Here is a 19,312-nt window from a genome sequence, read left to right on the forward strand (position 1 = left end):
AGCTGCAAAGTGAAGCATGGTTTTGCAGCCCTAATCACAAAGGAACTAACAAAACCCATTTTCAATAAACGAAAATCCCTTCAAACAGCATAAGAAAATTTGCATACAAATAGCACAATTAGCTCAAAAAATCCCAAATAATTCCATAAGCCCTAAACCTCAAAATTATTATTACAAACTGAGACCTAATTAAGCACGTAAAAATGAGAATATTAGACCCTAAAAAAACCCTCAATTTCGAATTTTTTGCGCAATTCCAAGAAAACAACCCTAAAATTGGGAAGATGAAAGGGATTAAATTTGTGGGGGTTATTTTAGGGCTTACATGGCGGAAAGATAGTGGATGAAAATGCGGGCTCTCAGACTCTTCAGGGGAGCAGCAGGAAAGAGCATCCTTCACCATCCGGCACACATTAGCCTTCGGCAGCTCCTCTGCTTCTGCCACTACTTTCTCCATCTCCATCTCCCTCTCCCCCTCTCTCTGGGTCTTCTTGTTTTCCCGCCATTGGAGATGAATGAAGTTGTCTTCGGTGACAACTGGGCTCATCTTCGATTTTGGACTGGATTTGTATGGGGGTTTTTACTTACCGGAAAGGCCCTGGCCATGAGCTCACCATATGATCACCGTCGCATCTCATGAGCAGGTATGTGATGATACGATTGTTGCATGGAACAGGTCAACACGTTGAATTGGCCTCATAAAGGTTTCCTTTCTGCCTACCTCCGATTATTCAATTTTCAAGAACATGGTTATCCACGAAACCGAATCCGTCTACTGAATTGATGTAGAATTTAACTCGGATTAAGTTTTATAATTAATTGGAAGGGAGTAAAATCCAATTTAACCAAGTTAAAAATTAATAAAAAAATCATTAATTTTTTTAAGAATATTAAAATAACATTATTTTAATTTATTTTTTTAAAATATTAAGTAGACCATTCCCGCCCGCCCTGAGGGCAGGTTTATCTGACTTTGAAGACCCCAGCACGACAAAAAATGCCGCCTTTGGGAACTTCCTAGATTGATCGCCTTCTCCTACGCGCTTACGTTGAAGTTTGAACAATATATATATTACCATTTTCAAACCTCAACTGTAACTTTAGCAAGCAAGCAAGCAAGCTGTAACCAAAGCCAATAAGCAAAAGCAAAAGCAAATGCAAAGCTGACAAGCATCTTTACCCTATAAAAATTCGTCTTTGCAATTATCTCTCTCAAATCCATAATTTCTTGAATACAAATATACTTGCTTTCTGGTATCCTTTTCGAGCGTTTCTTGAATCAAGAACTATGTCTTTTTTCTCTAAAATATTTCACTCATCATCTTATGCACCTTCTGCACCATCTTTACCTGAGTCCTATGATCAGCGAGGCCAAACGTACAGTACTACTTCTTATCCAAGTAACTACAGCCATCAGCAACAGCAGCAGTCTTATTATGGGCAGGGTACTAGTGGCAACAGCAGCAGTCTTATTATGGGCAGGGCACTAGTGGTGGTGGTGGTGGTTATTCATATGGGCACTCAGGGTTTCCTCCAGGAACTTCTCCGGATGTTATTAGGAGCTTTGAGATGGTTGATAGAGACAGGAGTGGATTTATTAATGAAAATGAGTTGCAACAAGCTCTTTCTTCTGGTTATCAAAGGTTTCATATTAAGACTGTTAGGTTGCTCATGTTTCTCTTCAAGAATCCTCATGATTCTCTACGACTTGGTTAGTCTTTTTTCCTTTTCTTTTGTTGGGGCTTTGTTTTCATTGATGTTCTTGATTTTTATTGATTTTGTAGAATAATTTGTGAGCTAATAGCTACATGGGCCCACTGGACGTTATCATGTTGATTTCTTATTACAGCTTCAAAGTTTCATTTCTTGCATTGCATTTATGGCTTAATTCATGACCCATGACTGCATTTGATGAGATATTGTACTAGAAAAATTGGTTCTTGAATTGTTGTTTGCTTCAATTTTGAAGAATTATTTAGGCCTAATTTTGCATGTGAATGGTTGAGTTTTGACTTCAGAACAAGATTGGATTTTGGCTTTCTATTTGATTGATTTTTTTTACCAGTTCAAATTTGGCAGCGAGAGAATGCTTTGATTCTTTTCCCTTGCAATGATGTCTTTTACTTTTACTTTGTTGGCATCATTCTATGTACTGATTTAGCTGTACTTCTCTGATACAGGGCCCAAAGAGTTTGCTGCTTTATGGAGTTGTCTTGGTCAATGGAGGGTGAGCAGTCTCTTCTTATTTCTCTTGAAACATATTTCCTTCATCTACATTGCCTTTGAGAATGCAAGGCGTTTAGAAACATTTCATGCTCTTCATTCTTCATAAGTTATAACAACGAGGAAAGGTTAAACATGGAGGAAGAAAGCTAATTTGGGTTTTGTAGGAAAATTGACAGTGAAACTTAGTTGAATTAGCTTGGTGGATTATTTGATGGTAGCCTACGTTCACAGTTATTCTGATTCTCACTTATCTCATAAGCATATGCACTTCTTAACTATTATTATCAATTGCTGCAGAAGTAAATCACAAAGTTTGAAACTCTTCTAGCAACATCTACTACTAAAGCTTTTTGCTACTGATATGGCAAATCTACTAAATGTTAGCTTTCCGTAGAATCTACCATTAATGCAGGATGATGGGAGAAAGAGGGAAAAGTAAAGATAAAAGTTTGCTTTAGAACTCTAAATAAATAAATTTGGAATGATGTAGTCCTTTTCGTTTAGCTGATGAACCATTGGCTCAAAGTTATTAAGGCCTGTCCTCTACTTCTAGGAGAGGAGTATATTTTATATCGCTGGAGGACCACATTAGTTTATCAATGCAACCTAATTGAAGGTTCTTGCATACGTTGTTGGCACTATTTTCTTGTGCTATCATATGACATGCTTTCAGCCATTAGAAGGGAGAATTTACTTTTTTTTTCTTGCAGGGCATATATGAGAGATATGACAGAGACAGGAGTGGTAAAATTGATTTGTTTGAACTGAGGGATGCTCTTTATGGCATTGGGCTTGCTACACCATCTTCAGTTCTTCAAGTTCTAATTTCCAAGTACGATGAAGGAAGTGGCAGAAAGATTGAGCTTAATTTCGACAGTTTTGTCGAGTGAGTTTTTCATGTCGATGCTCTTGTATGCATTTTTCTTTCTTTGTTACTGGGACTTCTGATTTGACTAAACTTGTTGCTTTGTTGTATTTGACTTGCAGGTGCGGGGTGATTTTGAAGGTGAGACCATAATCCTACAAACTTAAACTTGTTACATTCCTCCTTTTATTCTGTTTTGGTTTTTACTGATATGAGCTTGTGAATCTGCTGTGATTTCAGGGATTGACTGAAAAATTCAAGGAGAAGGATAAGGGTTATACCGGCACAGCGTCGTTTGATTACAACGAATTCATGTCCATGGTCATTCCATTTCTTGTATCACATGACTGATCATCAAGATTTTCTTTGTCTACTATTAGATTGTGATAATTCTTGTATTCATTCATCCATTCATTTGTTTTTTTGTGGCATTTCACTTGCAAAAATTCTTGTACATTGAGAAGTGCCAAGTGTGTAATGATTTTTATGTAAATTGAGCTAGGTTTGAGAAATGAAGGCAAAAATCTGAATTTTTTTTCCGCCCATTCTATATTCCAAGCATTGCCTGTTGTAAATATACCTGCTATCTGATCAGGCTGTGTCTCTATCAGCATTGACATTAATTCAAATCTGAAAACAGTGATGGGCAACCTCAGAATAATGATTCAAGCGTTTTTCTCAGAATGGAAAACTTGAAGTCACTGAAATTGACACACCACTTCATCTGGCAGGCTGCAGATGAGCTAAATCTGTCCTGTAAAGATATCCACTTTTCAGCCATATGGTGCCCTCATCTGATTCAATCTTAAATTGAATAGAAACGAGGAAATAGAACTGAAACCTGGTAAGAAACTAAAAAATTGGTTGGAAGACGGTTGAATTTTGAAATCTTTACTTTTGATAAGCTTGCATTCTGAAATCCTACAACCGTTAGTAAATAGAGGGATTTCAATAGTATTTTTTTTTTCCTAGTCATCCTGTCAGCAATTGGTACACTTGGAGAATCATCTCTACTGGTTAATCATTACATCAACAATAGTACTCTATCATCCGCCTACTTTTAAGTTGTGTCTTGGAAAGAATTGAAGATGCTGTTCTCCCCCCTGTTTTAAGGTTCAACAACCTTCTTCAGAATTCACACATTACGAAGAAGAACAGGAAGTTCAGAGGCATAGCTTGGAATAGTTTTCATTGTAATTGCAGTAGCTGGCTGTTACAAAAAGAAGTGCAATCTTTCTTACACAAACTGGGATCCTTGATAGTTTCAGGCTTTAGTAAGCACTTAGGGTTTTGCTTGCAAGCAATGCATGTTTAAATGTAGGGACCTGACACTCTCACTACCAAATATTCTAAAACTCCAAGTGGGTCGTGCTGTAATGCCATCAAAATTCAATTCTACAGGCTTGAATAGTAACTGCTTACCTAAAGAATCAAAAGAACCTTACAAAATAATTAATTTGGTTTCAGAATTTTTTTTCTTTCAATAATCATGTATACCCAAATTTTTTATCCAAATTAAAGTCAATCTAAGTTAATCTAGGTATATAAAAAAAGATTGCAAGAGAATTGTTTTCTCTTTTCTAATTTTTGTGACCACCGTGATTCTTTTATCATTAAACTAAGGATTTTAATTTTTAATTTTGAGTTTTTTTTTAATAAAAGTAGAAGTAGTAAGTAAATGGTTCTCTATACTTTTAATTATGGTTTATTTATAAAAGGATTAAAGAAGATATTAGGACTTATAAGGATTTAAAGTTTATATTAGTAAGTTTGATTCATAATTATTAGAAGTTTAAAGTTAAGTGATTGATTTTGGATCCATGATTAAAAATAAAAAGTTTATGAGTTGATTTGTTTAAATTAATTTTTATTAGTTAAGAAATTCATTTCAACTTTGTTGAAAAATCTGAATAGAATAGTTTTGAGATTGAAGATGAATTTTTTTTATTTTGGTCCTTAATTTATGAAAATTACAATTTAGTTGCTAAACTTTGAAAAAATTATAATTTGATCCCTAAATATATTTTGGGGCTCGGGGAAGTGTTATTATGAAGTTCAAGATGATGAATCTCAGTTTAATAATTTATTTGAAATATGGTCCCTCAATTTTAGGAATTTACATTTTAGTCCCTGAACTTTTAAAAAAATTATAGTTCGGTTCATGGTTCGTTCTAGATAGAATTGAGGATAGTTTATGGGTGAAATTTCAGTATGGTTATATATATGCAGTTTGGTCCTCTAATTTTGATAAAATTAAGTTTTGGTCCCCTTTTTTTAGAAAATTATCACTCTAGTCCATAAATTTAGAAGACTAAACCTTGTTTTTTCTTATGCATTGAAATCTTTTATTTGTGTTGTGTTGGTTTGTTTTTTTAGTATATTTTGTATATTTGTTGTAAATTTCGCTAACAATTCTCAATAGGATTTTTTAGCATAGTTTTGAAACTCGGCCTAAGTCGACTAGTCGACCCAAGAATCGGTTAATCCAGGGTTAGAATCGGGCCAGGCTGAAGAAAAAATAAAGATGAAAATACCCGATATGACCTGGCGATTCGACAAGACCCAGTCAAAAACTTAGTTGCAACTCGTTGACTTTTGTTTTTTTTACTAAAATGATGTTATTTTGATTTAAAAAAATTGACCCGGTGACCCAGTTAAAACCTAGTGACCTAGTCAAAACTTGAAACTCGGGCCTTGGACCGAGTCAGCCACCAGATCGGGTCTAAAAACTATGCTTTTTAGTTTTTCATTTGATATTTTTTTTAGTTCTATTTTTTTTGAGTGAGTGGGAAGATATTTCATATACATGTAATATAAATAATATGTACGTTGATTATATGATGAGTACAACTAATTAATTTCTTAAAAATTTATATATATTACTTTATTCTCTGAATACTCACCTATTTTTGAATTTGTACTCGCATTCTATTAAACTAAATTATATGATATACATTACTTTAGTAATTATGCGAATATTTATTATGCTTTAATATAGGACTTGCCAATAACTCTATACTAAAAGAGAGTAGTTAGTCTATGTATATATAATATTCTGTATACTTAACTGGTGAGAGAGATATCAACCTGTGGTAAATGTTCATTTCACAGTGGTTATCTTCGAGTGTCATCTAATCTCTAACATGTATTTTATTATTTTATGATAATATACTTATATATATTTATATCAAGATAAATTGACTTGTAAATTATTAATATATAAAATATATATTAAATATTATTCTTTTATTAAGTTGGTTAAACTTGCTCCTCATTTTTAATATTATTTCAAGTTTTAGTCTATGTTAGCAAGTAGACTTTATCTTCTTCAATTTTGTCTTCAATTTTTATAGCCATGTTAGTCTATGTTAGCAAGTAGACTTTATCAAGTGTTCCTGCTTCTTCAATTTTTATAGCCATGCCTTATTTGTTTTGCGAGATTTTCCTTTTACTTTTGATTCAATATCTTAGATACTTTACTATTACTTTATTTTAATTTAGTTTGGATTTTAACAATGTAATGAGTATTATAGATTATTGTTTTTGTTATAATTACTAATGAGAAGTTTTGAGCTATTATTTAATTTTATTAATTCTAAATAATATAATATTTCTAAAAATTATAAAATGTTATGTATTTTTAAATAACTTGTTTTTTCGATATATTTGTTCTGAGGTTTAGTATAGGTAAGATATATTTTCGATACTACTTTCATGTTGCATTGTCAATCATAGATTTGGAATTCGGGTGACAATTCAATAATTAATTTAGTAAAAAAAAATTCTCTTCCATCTGAAGATTGAAATGCAGGAGATTTTAAGGTAGATGTGAGATAAATTCGATAAAAATAGGATAAATTTCTGTTGTAAAATATGTAAATTAATGTCTTTTGTAATTTTTACACACAAAAAAAAATACCTTTTTAAACAGGTTAAGATAATTCATTTTCAACAAATTAAGGTGAGAAACCAATAAACCATGTGATGTATACACAAGAATATTACTAATAATTACTTCTAAAAATCTATAAAACAAAACTATTTGAACCCTAAACATCTCCACCAAGTTTCTTTTCATTAGACATTTGAGTAAGAATTTGAATTTAAGAACCCTGCTTGATTTTTTATTTATGTTTTTGTATTTTTTTCTGAGAAAGAAGAAGGCCTATCTTAATCTCCACCTTATTGCCACAAAATTTTCTATAATCAATGTCCATAGATGAACTATCAATACAGGATATATACAACATCCTGGTATGTATGTGATTAATGCCATTCCTTCAATATTAGTACACATGAAACTTGTATAGATGCTTTGCTAGACCATTGAGGTAAAGATATTGAGAAACAACTTCTCTCGTCATATGGCTGTGATAGAAACAAGACCACCCTTGCTGCCACTCTCTTTCTCTCTCTCTCCCTGCATAAAGATGTTGTAGCAGTATATTAGCCATGTGTTTGAGCAATAGATTAGATAACACCAGAAGTTAGTAATTAAAAGCTGTGAGCATCATAATTAACTGTTGCCAGCCCACCATTGCTGGTGGGGTGACGTGTTATGGATGCGACTGCCATTAGAAGCCAATTGCTAACGCAACTTGTTCTGTGTTTCCTCAACATGACATGGTATCTGAGTACCAAACAAGATCAAACCAATAGGTATTATCTGTAACCACTTTGGATTTCTTAGTCTCCTGGCATTTGGGACCATCGAGAGAGAGCTTTGGTAGGTTCTGCAATAGCAGCTCATTAAATATTTGCTGGGAATCAAACGTTGTGGTAGCTAGCTAGTTTACTCTATCGAATGGCCAAGTGGAATCGCCTATGATCTGCCAATCTTATCCTTGCTGGGGCCACTGCTGATGCAAGAAGGTATCCAATGTGAAGGCAGGTTGCCCATGACGTGGAAAGCCACCAGCCCACTTTATGCTCAAGTATCGGTTGATGCTATCGCATGTTGAATATGAAATAAAACTTGCACTCACCAAAAGGACAAGTCTTAGGGTTAATCTTTTGTTTGAAGCCAGAAGACAGGCTTAGGAACAAAACTACTTCAAAAAACCTTTAAAAACCTAAAGAGTCGTTTGCTCTTAGCTTTCTGAGATAAAAATATCAAGCAGAGAAAGTAACTTGGACTCGAATTCTTGAAGACCTGGAGGTGATAAGGACATGTTGGAAGGAAGCTATTGTGATGCTAGAATAACTTTACCAGTGTTTTAATTTGATCAAAGACCAGACCACCCTTTGCTATTCATGGAGTCTGAAAAGGCTCTCACTAGACAGCCGTGTTTGGCCTCCTGATGTGAACTTGAAACAGGCCTGGGATTACTCCAACTATTGCTGATGCAATAAATTCTCTTTTGAGATGGAGATAATAAAGGTGTGGACAGAAAGATACCCGTCTTCGGAGATAGAACAAAAATGGTGAGGTGTCCATTTTGGAGCATTCAGAAAAAAATAAACAAAAAAAATATTGTGAAAAAACAGATGCTGAAACCCGGACTCTAGCAGGTTCTTTTCCTGACAGAAGCAGGTTTGGACTTTTGTCTAGTTGAAGATAACAAGAATTTTGCTGAGAAAGATTCACATGCATGATTGCAAGTGGAGGACGATGATGGCCCGTTACCTTTTTTTTTTTTCAATAGCAGAATTAGATTTCAATGAAGCAGGGAAAATATGTCAAAGCATCCACTTGATGGATGCTCGATGTAGGAAACATCAGATTCAGGTGGATTCTACCTTGTAGACCCTAAATGTTCATTACATGATTCCAGAATTCAACCTTGTGATTTGTAGATTATTCTAACCAACACTATATCCATGAATATCTAACAGTACCGAAAGTCATCCGATTCTAAGGGAGGTAATATGCAGGCCAAGTAGTCGAGTTCGAAAATTTGGATGAACATTTCAGAATTTAACGGTCACTCCTTCAATCAAAATGAACTAGTATCTCACCTTGAAAATTTTCGTGGCCGTGCGATTTGTTGGGTGATGCTTTTGTTGTTTATCTCTCCCTCCCTGCACAACATTCAGGTGATCTTAAGTACGGACATAACAAAGATCACCATGCTGAAGATAGACCATTCCTGCAGAATCATTTAAAATGCATTATATGAGATTAAATTCATTGTTGATTATATTTAAGGCATGCATCAGTAATGATAAGAGAGAATATGACTTACATTTATAGTGGATGCCGAAGAATAATAAACTATTCCAGGAAGATAGCCCTGCAATCCACTGTTGTAAACTGGAGTACCATCAGGATAGAAGAGTCCATAGTTCTTTTCAGATGTTGGACCGGGCTTTAAATTCTCGTTAAAAAGCGCAAAAACATATATGTCTATCGGCACAGATGGTTTTGCCGGTGTACCTTGCCTCGCCTGAATTCTATTTAACAGATTACTATGATATAGAGCTGCATTTTCTGGAGTCGATCCGACCTCATTAGGATCCCCCTTAGATGGCCAACCTGTCTCCGAAATCATAACTTCAATATCTGTATGCCCCATTGCTTTAATCGCTGCATACACAGCATCTACTTGAGCATACAACATATTATCATAATGCAAGTTTGTGTTTGGATCTGTCATCCCTGGGTTAGGCTGGAAAAGGACATATTCTAGAGATACTTGGTTTGGATTATCCTTGTATGCAAAAAAAGGATATGCATTGATAAGGAATGGGGACTTGATTTGAGAATGAAAATTCAAGATTGCCTGGATGTATTCGGCAAGATCTTGCCGAAAAGTCCCGGATGAAGGAGGGTAAGAATTTCCTATGATATTAAAAGAATGTGCACTGGTGACAATCACTTGTTTATCTAATCCAAGATTAACGAGAGTGTTGTACACCATTTTCATTGCCGGGAGGAGATTTGACCATAACTGTGTATCATTGCTCATGAACACCTCGTTTCCGACAGTGATGCAGGTGATTCTGGTGTGAGTTATATGGGGTTGAAGATGTTGTTGAACCCAATTTTGAGCTTTGATGGGATCAGTCATGTCTTGAAGGTACTCATTCCCGAGCCCAATAATGAACTCAACATTTGAATTTGAAAACGCAAGGAGGACATTCGGATCAGCATCATAGAGTTTTAACCTACTGACATTGAGGGATTGAAGCATCACAGCAACGCGAGAGGGAGATGGAAGGTTGTTGGCAATCTGACCATAGTTAATTCCAAGCCCAGCACCAAGGACCCTGACACCTGAATCTGAGAAACAGAGTGAAAAACAAGAGTAGAAAACAGAATTTTTAGTTGAAGAAACTCAATCATGAAGGATAAAGCAAGGAATTAAGGAACAAGAGCAAGAATCATCAAATATCATAACACATAATTGAAGAATGCAGGAAAATCTGAGGATTAAAAACTATTTAGGATTAAAAATTCAAATATATTGAAGAAAATATGCCCACATGGAGCAAAAAAAAGAACTTTGCTTCAAAAATGAACAAAAACAAAAAATAGAACAAATTAAATAATTCTAAGTGACATGAAAAGGAAAGCCTTTTCAGTCTAAAAATCAAATAAGAATAAATTCTACTACCTTTACATGCCACTATGAATGTTCAACAAGTAATAGAATCTTTGCTTTTCCAATTCATAATTATTCCCATTAAGCTGCAGTTAGATTAAGATTTCAGTTCCAAATTCATCAAAGGAAATCATGAAAAGAAATACAGAATCAAGAAAAATCCCTCTAAATTCATCATAGACTTTCCAGATGGGAAAGAAACAAGTTTTCTGAATAATGGTAGCAATTGCAGAGTCGAGGAACTTCGTTTTCTTGCTTGAACATGCAGTGTATGTAAAGCAATAACCCAATTGAGAAGCCAAGACAACAGCTTAAGCTTGTGTTTTCGTTTCTCGAAGTTTCCAGGGAAACAAGCAGAACAATGCATGCAGAGGGTAGTTTAAACAAGAAAGAACTAACCTGAAAGAGTGAGAAGCAAGAAAAGAAGACGAGTAAGAACAAAGCAGCTGGCCATAAGTGATCTCATCTTGGTTAAACCAAGGCCATCCAAGAGATACCAACACCCTTAACAAAGCAGCGGCTCAAACTATATAGTTGCTTATATTTATACAATGTTTTGCATTGGGGTAGAGACAGAGTTAGCGGTGTGGCTCTTTCTTGTTTTCTTTCACCCTTGTATGAGAATGTGAACTCAGTTCTTCTAAGCTCCACTAGATTTCATGTTTTGTAATAAATTTTTCTTAAGGTCCACTTGTCTCCTGACACGTGTAAAACTAGTCTCCACCTAATCATATTTTAACCGCATGGTCATTGCAAATTTACCACGTGATTTTTTTATTTTCTTGGATTTACCAAGAGAATTATATCCTGTGGATTTATGAACTGGTTTCTGGGTTTTTGCCATTTTCTTGAAGTTCTAACCATCTGAATCAAAAGAGTAATTCTATAATCCTAAAAATTATAAATTATGAGGATAAACTTTAGTACGAGTTAAATCAAAGAAAGGTTTGAGAAAAAATATTTTGTTTTATAGTTATTAAACTTGATTTAACATGACAAATTAATATGATATTTTATTAATTATGTGAAGCCTAGTTTAAATCTGATTTTTATATAAATTGATTTAAATATTAACTTGACGAAACTTAAATAGAACAATGTGATCTTATTAAAAGAAAATATTGGAACAGTATTGTAAGAAGGTTGGTTGGTTGAATAATATAATAATTAAGATTGGTGGCCATGTCAAACTCCAGACATGTTCAGATAACTATACTACTGGCACGAATAGACGCGAGATTTAGCTGTAACAGTGATGGATGATGCGATAACACATGGGCGATGGATAATTGAAGGCGCTGCGAACATTTCCAGCATAATATATGATGGCTTGGAGGCTGAGTTGTACACGCCAGCCTGTGATATTGGTCTCGATATCCATGGCCGGAAAGTTTAAGGGCGGGATTTGAGATTGTCGGACCATCAATGTATCATCGGTGTCACATGTGCACCCGTCGTTGTAGAAAGAGTTTAGCTTTGACCTTAAACTTCACGAGCTACAAGGTTATACATGTACATGGGGGTGGGGGCTGGCCGTTGAAACACGATCGGCGGCAGCTCCCTTTCTCAAGTTCAATAACGATAAGTCATTTTATTAATTAAAAGATGCGTAAAAGAGCCTGCTATTGACCACCGGAAGAAGAAGAAGACGACGACGAATACCTCTCGATTATCATCCATGGCGACAAGATAACCGGCTTGTACTAGCAAGAAATTAAGCAAAATCGCCGCCTATCTAAAAGATTAATATTTTTTTATGTTTTTAAATTATTTTAATATATTTTTAAATTTAAAATATATTAAAAATAATTGTTATTACATGTATGTACACCTTTGAACTTGACTAGAATTTGTTATTGACAATTAAAAATGTGTTATTTAGTAGTGTGGTAACGACTATTTTTTAAATAATTTTTTATATTAAAATATATATTAATAATATTTTTTTATTTTTAAAAAATTATTTTTAATATTAGCACATCACAACAATTTAAAATGTATAAATTATATTAAATTTTAATAAAAATAAAACATAAATTTTTTTAAAAACGAACCATGTTCCAAACAGCTTCTCAATGAGTGAAAGTGAGACAAAAAGTTTTTTATTTTGGTCCTCGAAAGATACGAAAATTAGACGTTTTCATCTCTTTTATAAACTAATATAATTGGAGATCTCGAAAAGTCAATGAGTGTTTAAGAAAATAAACTAAACACATGCTTTACAGCACGCCTCTAGTTTTTATTTCTAATTAATACATTAAATAACCAAGAATTTCATTAATCTATATCTATTTTTCTCTTATTTATGGCAATAAGTTTCCATTGTGTTTTTCTTTTTTCCAAATATTATTAAATTGAGACAACTTCGAATTAAAGGATCTTGGTCAATAAACAAACAGTAATCTCTACAACAACTTCAAGTGATGGTTGCTTCAATTTGCACTCAAGGATCATGGCCTAGTAATTCTAGCACGGGCTTTTTTATTTTTGTAATTAATTTTTTATGTATATATTTATTATTTTTGCAGTACTTTACTTGTTTACTGAATTTGTAAAGTATTTAATAAATTCAGGATTAATTTTTTATTTAAAAATATATTAAAATAATTTATTTTTATTTTTGAAATCAACACAATAACTTAAAAATATAAAAAAAAAACAATTTAAAAACACTCAAAATAAATGCAAAACTCCGTTTAAAACACGGAAGGGACGCCTCCTTTGACAAACAGCACCTCCACAAGTGTCGGTCGGAGAATCTCGTTATTGATTAATAGTGAAAGCAAGGGAGAAAAAAAAGCATGGGATTATTCTCACAAAAAGCTGATTGATTCAATCGGGTCCTTTGTCCGGAAGTATCATCTTATCTGCCGGCAGAAGATAAAGTGGCTTTTTCTCAAAGGGCCCACCACCAAGAAGGGGAGACAAGAAACCTGATAACGAAATCAATGAGATAAGAACACAGGTAAACTTCGTTTTTGTCCTTATAGTTTTTGACAATTACAATGCTATCCCTTTTTAATCAAATAGCTTATGCTTTTTTAACTTGATGCTTGATTTTTTTTGGTGAGATGCTCCCTTGATGTCATATCAAGCGTTATAATTGCATTTTTACAAGTTTTTAGGAATAAATTTTTTTTTTGCATTTTTACAAGTTTTTAGGAATAAAAAATTTATTATTTTTTTTTTAATAAAATGTTATTTTACATTTACCCCTAACTATATTTATACATATAAATAAATATTTGTTCTGAGTAAATTTAAAAAATAATAAGAAATGAGTGAAAGCATGTAATAAAAATAAAAAAGAAAAACATTTAATATGATCTCGAGGGAGTATTATGCCATATAATGAATTTGAAAAGAAAAGGAGAAAAAGTAATAAAAATAACAGATGAAATAAATCACATATTTGTTAGTTATTTAGTGATTAAGGGCAGAATTGGAATTTACTTGAAATACCAAGGGTGACATTAGAGACTTTTAAGCTACGAGGATATAAGTGAAGCATTGTTGAATCTATAAGGGTAAAGATATAGTTTATCATTAATTATTAAATAATTTAAGTGCTGACGCGGATCTTAGTACAGTGCACGTGTTAACCACCGTCCATCATGCGGCTTCCTCGCTCTCGAAGGTCGGCTCACCCTCAGGACTTGCACGTGTCATGATATTATTTTTTTCATTTAATAAAATCACAAGTTATTGAATGATCTGAAAATGATTTTTTTTTTCTGTTTCACACCGAAAAGCAAAAACGAAATTGTTTTTTTTTTTTTTAATGGGAAAGTAAATTGTCAAAGCTGGGAGCCATGCTCCTCCATCCTTGGAGGCCATTGTACGTGCCTTGTCACCTCAGATTTGCCCCACCAAGGTCCTACGGGGGTAGTAGTGTCAACTTCCAACAACTTACATGAAGGGTCTCTTTATTTTCATGTAATTGTAATATTTAAAAAAATTAAAAATTAAAAATTTGTATTTTTTTTATTTTAAATTAATTTTGTTTAATATTTTCAAATTATTTTAATATGCTTTAGATTAAAGATTCTTTATCTTAAAAATGGAGTAAGTCATAAGCTTGCAGATCATGTTTTAACAGCACTGAATTAATGAAATTAAGCTCACGTATAGATTAAGTCATATATAAGCTTGCATCATTACCACTTTAATAATGATTCTTTGTCTTAAAAATGGAGTAACAATAACAACTACACTCGTAAGAGTACCACAATCCAAAGCCTTAAGACATGATCATCTGACGTGTAATGGTGTCCATTAACAACATACTGTTGTCAAAAAAGAAAAAAAAAGCTTTTTTTTATTCTCCATTTTGTATTGTACCCGAAAAAAAAAAACATCTGTGAGCATTTTCATTGTACTAAGAGATTAATTATTTGATCTTGAATAAAATTTAAATCATAAGTGAGAAGAGGTAACCATCTTGTTTTAAAAAAATTAAAATGATGTAATTATTTTTTTTTTTAAAAAAAATTAAAATGATGTAATTATTTTTAAAAAAAATTAATAAGTTTTGACTGAATCTAAGTAAATCCAGACCAGTTTACTTGTTGGCAGGTGAAGTTGGAGTTTTATATCCATGCTTTCTAAAATGTTCACAAAAAGCTAAATCTTTAAAAGATATAAATAATGACCTGAATTATACAAATAGGAGGTAAAGTTACGAATTAAATATTAGATCTCTGCGTGGTCCTTGTAAGACAAGTCGTTTTCTTTTTATTTTTTATCAGACAATTATGAAATTAGGCGACACAAACTAGGAAATACTTGCTCACAACAAGTGATTGCGGAAGCCTACAATGATTTAGTCAGAACAATGTGGGAAAATGGCGAGGCATCTAGTCACCACAAACAACCTCAACAAAGAGGGTTTCTAATTTGTCCATTCAAAATAGAGATCACTTCCTTCAAAAGTTGATGGAAAGTGAGGAATATAGAGGAAGATGAGTCGATTTCTTCTTTTTATGACGCTCAACTGATATATACTGGATTGTGGGCACTGCGAGGTCAAGCGTGAATGGATGATTCATGGACCAAAACTTGTTTGGGATGCAAGTTTCTTGAAAAAAAGGTGAAGAGTTACTTTTTTTTTTTATTTTTAGATTAATGTGGATGCCCGGGCCAGCTTGCACATACCACGACTAATCATAACAAGCATTGAAGAGTTACTTTTGCTTCACTAGCGAGCGTTGCATCAAGACCTAATCATAGCCCACCAACAAAGGATTACAGATTGGAGATACTTATAGTAATCAAATGTCTCCTAGACGTGGAATTTGATGCATTAGGTTTTATATAGAAATTAAACTTCGCTCGATATAGATCCGATCGACTCATCTTCTATCCCAAGTGGTGTACTAGAAGTTGATTCAATCGATTTGAACAGATTTATAACTGGATTGAACTAATTAAAACTTTATTTTAAATTTTTTAAATTTTTTTTCCCAAAATGAAAACATAAAGTGGCAACCTTGTTGAGACATGCACCAATTTCATGACATGGAGTATCAAGCGTGAATGGATGATTCATGGACCAAGACTTGTTTGTGATGCAAGTTTCTTGAAAAAAAAGTGAAGAGTTACTTTTGCTTCACTAGCGAGCGTTGCATCAAGACCTAATCATAGCCCACCAACAAAGGATTACAGATTGGAGATACTTATAGCAATCAAATGTTTCCTAGACGTGGAATTTGATGCATTAGGTTTTATATAGATATTAAACTTGGCTCGATATAGACCTGGTCGACTCATCTTCTATCCCGAGTGGTGTATAAAAAAATAACTAGAAGTTGATTCAATCAATTTCATAAGATTTGTTGGTGATGTGATTGAACTAATTAAAACTTTATTCTGATTTTTTTAAATTTTTTCTCCCAAAATGAAAACGCAAAGTGGCAACCTTTTTGAGACATGCACCAATCTTATGACATGGAGTGTAAGATTTAGATAGAGTTTATTTTGCTGCTTGCAAAAAGAAGGATAGATTCATTTACATAATTATTTCAAGGAAAATCAAACGTCAAGACGCATATCTGCAATTTTCTTTATTTAGAATTAGATGACAACAGAAACACCCAGAAATCATGAGAAACAGAGCGGTCATGGTGCCTCCCTCGGCTCTCGCATATATCAGGCCCAATCTCTGAAAATGTTGGGGAAAAGTCGAGAACTTCAGTGACCAAAATGCAAAGGGTCGGTGTCCAAAATTGGTAGCCCGAAGACGTGCTTTTGGTCCTTTTCAAGCCCATAAAGGTAAACTTTCCTTCCTTCAGAAAAAATAAAAAATGCACCAACTTTGATGCAGCTGCAGCCTGATCCGATGTCTTTTGACAGAGAGGGAGGAGCTGGTCTAGCCTTCTTCCAACGTCTTCTGGACGTGTCTTCTTGTCAAAAGTTTGATGAAGATTCTTGTTTATCTCAGTCTTTTCGCACCACGATGGCACGCTGGCTCTCATCAGCCACCCCCCACGAAATTGATGATGTTCTTAAAATATCTAAATAGTTGGACAGCTATATAATTTTTTTAATCGAGATATTTAGATGGCTGATATTTAGTTCCTAATATTTGGTAAGTTGAAGTAATTAATGATTGATAATTAAAAATAATAATTAATAGATTTGATAAACGGAAGTAAATATTTTTTTTAAAAAAAGAAATTATAATGATATTTTAAAAAAATATTCTGAAAATACGTATATAATAAAAAATTAAAGACTGTAAACTCTAAACCTTATTTTTATTAAAGTAAAAGCGCCCATTTCCTCCTGATAATAATAAATATGGGATAAAAATAATTTTAATGGCATATTTGCTGCATGGATTAAGTGCATATAAAAAAAAAATTAACCTAGATATGAATATGAGATTAAAATTTAAGAGGTTAAGAGAATAATTACGAATTTATTGTTAAGAATTTACTTTGGAAATGGGATTTGAAAACGAAATACTCGAAGATTGTTGGGAAAAAAGAACTTTAATAATAATAAGTAAAACATACATAGTTTTATTTAAATTTCATGGTTAATTTATTTTCAAGAACACAAATGTTCATTCTCAAAAACATAAGTCAAATGTTCAATAAACACGAGTAATTAAGGAAATTAATTAAAACTACAGGATGGGGAAATTACTGGATTGGCAAGGGTGACTATATATTGGGCAACGATGAGCAACACGCCAAATACTTGAGAAGTAAAAGCAAGGTGAATAACATCAACTTCCTAGCTATAATAGAAAGCCACAAGGCAAAAGACCTGATCAGTCCAGGTTAATTGTCTACTTCTCTTGCATCAAGCGATGAGGTGGCTAGCCTGTTCTCGTAAATAATTCACTCTCATCACATCACCTTTATTAATCTTTAATTAATTCCAGGAAAAAATGAGAAGGTGCTTTATTCTTCATCGTGTGTTGTTTTCTCATGAGAAGTTCAATGGATATCTGCGCTTTCCTCCTTTATAGTAGCTTTTGTAATTGTAATCCACTAATTCTCTGTGTAGAAATGGTGTTGCTTCCTACTTTTGGTCAACGGAAGAAGGATACAAAGGACAAAATCCACGACTTAGGGAAAGAGACGAGCAGCAGACGCAAGCACACCATCTATGCAGGAATGAAAGTCTCCATGGTAGTAAAACCACAACTCCAGCAACTCCACCGACACTCGAAACTCCTTGAGCACCATTATGCTTAAAGATGGCGAACAGTAGCAGAATCTTAACATCAATGAGCTATTAAACATCCCAAGAGACAAAAGTTCAGACCCATAGCACCATTTGGTTCGGAACTAAACTTCCTGCTGCCCCATCACAAGTTTCTGTTATCTGTTTCACCCTAGGAGTGAAGCATTCGATTCCCAGATATTGATGTTAATGTCTAACATCCAGTTCTATCAGGAGATGTGAGCCACAGAATCTTGAGCTAAGGCAAAGCGCACACCTTCTTGCTTTTGATCTGAGAAAATCGTGCGTTCTCTCGCATCTTGATGAGAGTCTGGCAGGTGACTGCTGCCGTCTAGTGCTATTGTCGTGTTTCCATGCTTTTAATATCCCACATCGGAAGAAGTGAAAAAAGGCGTGTGGAAGTACGATATAAAAAGAGAAGCGCGACACGTTAACACTCATACCTTTCTCGGCCTTTTGGCTAAGATCAAGTGTAGTATCTGTTCTTATCAGTTTAATATCTGATACGTGGGCCAATGGCTCACACGATATTAAATTAATTTTTTTAGGGGAAGGGTCCGTTACAATAGCTTGCTATTGGGGCTCTCGAGCGTCGCCTTTGCGTTGCACTACAGCATTGGCCTGGCGTACCCCACCAATCCTAGTTGAATTGTTCACCGGTTTGGTGTTTGTTAAATCTGTGTGCTCGGTATTATATATAAATTATTTAGGATCAAATTAATATGAATTTAGCTAGATTATGTGGTTTGTTCTTAAGAATCAACAAGGTTTGCCTGGTATGATCGACTATCATTTCATGTGGCTCAATACAGTGCGAGTAAAATCAGAACGAGACACAAAGCTGGTATTAGCGACTTTAGAAATTGGTTTGTTCTTAAGAATCAACAAGGTTTTCCTGGTATGATCGACTATCATTTTATGTGGCTCAATACAGCGCGAGTAAAATCAGAACGAGACACAAACCTGGTATTAGCGACTTTTT

General features: G+C 33.9%; 2 protein-coding genes across 7 annotated transcripts; one reads left to right on the forward strand and one right to left on the reverse strand.

The window, feature by feature from the left end:
* Positions 1-1,098: 1,098 nt before the first annotated feature.
* LOC105112777 (probable calcium-binding protein CML48) lies at positions 1,099-3,630 on the forward strand. Of its 3 annotated transcripts, none has more exons than XM_011008621.1 (6): positions 1,099-1,416; positions 1,455-1,711; positions 2,181-2,227; positions 2,937-3,112; positions 3,214-3,232; positions 3,332-3,630. In XM_011008621.1, the coding sequence occupies exons 1-6, from the start codon at positions 1,289-1,291 to the stop codon at positions 3,440-3,442; spliced, it is 738 nt and encodes a 245-aa protein (XP_011006923.1). In that variant the 5' UTR covers positions 1,099-1,288; the 3' UTR covers positions 3,443-3,630. The 3 variants fall into 3 exon arrangements, with proteins under 3 accessions (XP_011006923.1, XP_011006939.1, XP_011006931.1); XM_011008637.1 differs by having other exon boundaries at positions 1,100-1,451; positions 1,496-1,711; XM_011008629.1 differs by having other exon boundaries at positions 1,100-1,445; positions 1,484-1,711.
* A 3,386-nt stretch (positions 3,631-7,016) lies between these two features.
* LOC105112795 (glucan endo-1,3-beta-glucosidase 14-like) lies at positions 7,017-11,237 on the reverse strand. Of its 4 annotated transcripts, none has more exons than XR_839830.1 (5): positions 11,035-11,237; positions 9,277-10,313; positions 9,050-9,180; positions 7,627-8,065; positions 7,017-7,511 (listed from the first exon to the last, which is right to left on the reverse strand). XR_839830.1 is itself a non-coding variant. In XM_011008652.1 (3 exons), exons 1-3 carry the CDS (start codon positions 11,099-11,101, stop codon positions 9,124-9,126), a joined length of 1,161 nt encoding a protein of 386 aa, XP_011006954.1. In that variant the 5' UTR covers positions 11,102-11,237; the 3' UTR covers positions 8,694-9,123. The 4 variants fall into 4 exon arrangements, 1 of the variants encoding a protein (XP_011006954.1); XR_839829.1 differs by having other exon boundaries at positions 7,613-8,065; XR_839828.1 differs by lacking the exon at positions 7,627-8,065.
* Between the last annotated feature and the right edge of the window lie 8,075 nt (positions 11,238-19,312).

This window comes from Populus euphratica, unplaced genomic scaffold (genome assembly GCF_000495115.2).
Source record: "Populus euphratica unplaced genomic scaffold, PopEup_1.0 scaffold5.1, whole genome shotgun sequence".
Taxonomy (NCBI): domain Eukaryota; kingdom Viridiplantae; phylum Streptophyta; class Magnoliopsida; order Malpighiales; family Salicaceae; genus Populus; species Populus euphratica.

Bases quoted from the DNA above. Each gene is read 5' to 3' on its own strand.
- LOC105112777 (XM_011008621.1), top strand. From the start codon at position 1,289: ATGTCTTTTTTCTCTAAAATATTTCACTCATCATCTTATGCACCTTCT. The intron at 1,417-1,454 runs GCAACAGCAGCA...AGGGTACTAGTG, and splicing joins CCAAGTAACTACAGCCATCA to GCAACAGCAGCAGTCTTATT. The intron at 1,712-2,180 runs GTTAGTCTTTTT...TCTCTGATACAG, and splicing joins TCATGATTCTCTACGACTTG to GGCCCAAAGAGTTTGCTGCT.
- LOC105112795 (XM_011008652.1), bottom strand. From the start codon at position 11,101: ATGAGATCACTTATGGCCAGCTGCTTTGTTCTTACTCGTCTTCTTTTC. The intron at 10,314-11,034 runs GTTAGTTCTTTC...TCTGTTTCTCAG, and splicing joins CTTGCTTCTCACTCTTTCAG to ATTCAGGTGTCAGGGTCCTT. The intron at 9,181-9,276 runs GTAAGTCATATT...ATGATTCTGCAG, and splicing joins CTTCGGCATCCACTATAAAT to GAATGGTCTATCTTCAGCAT.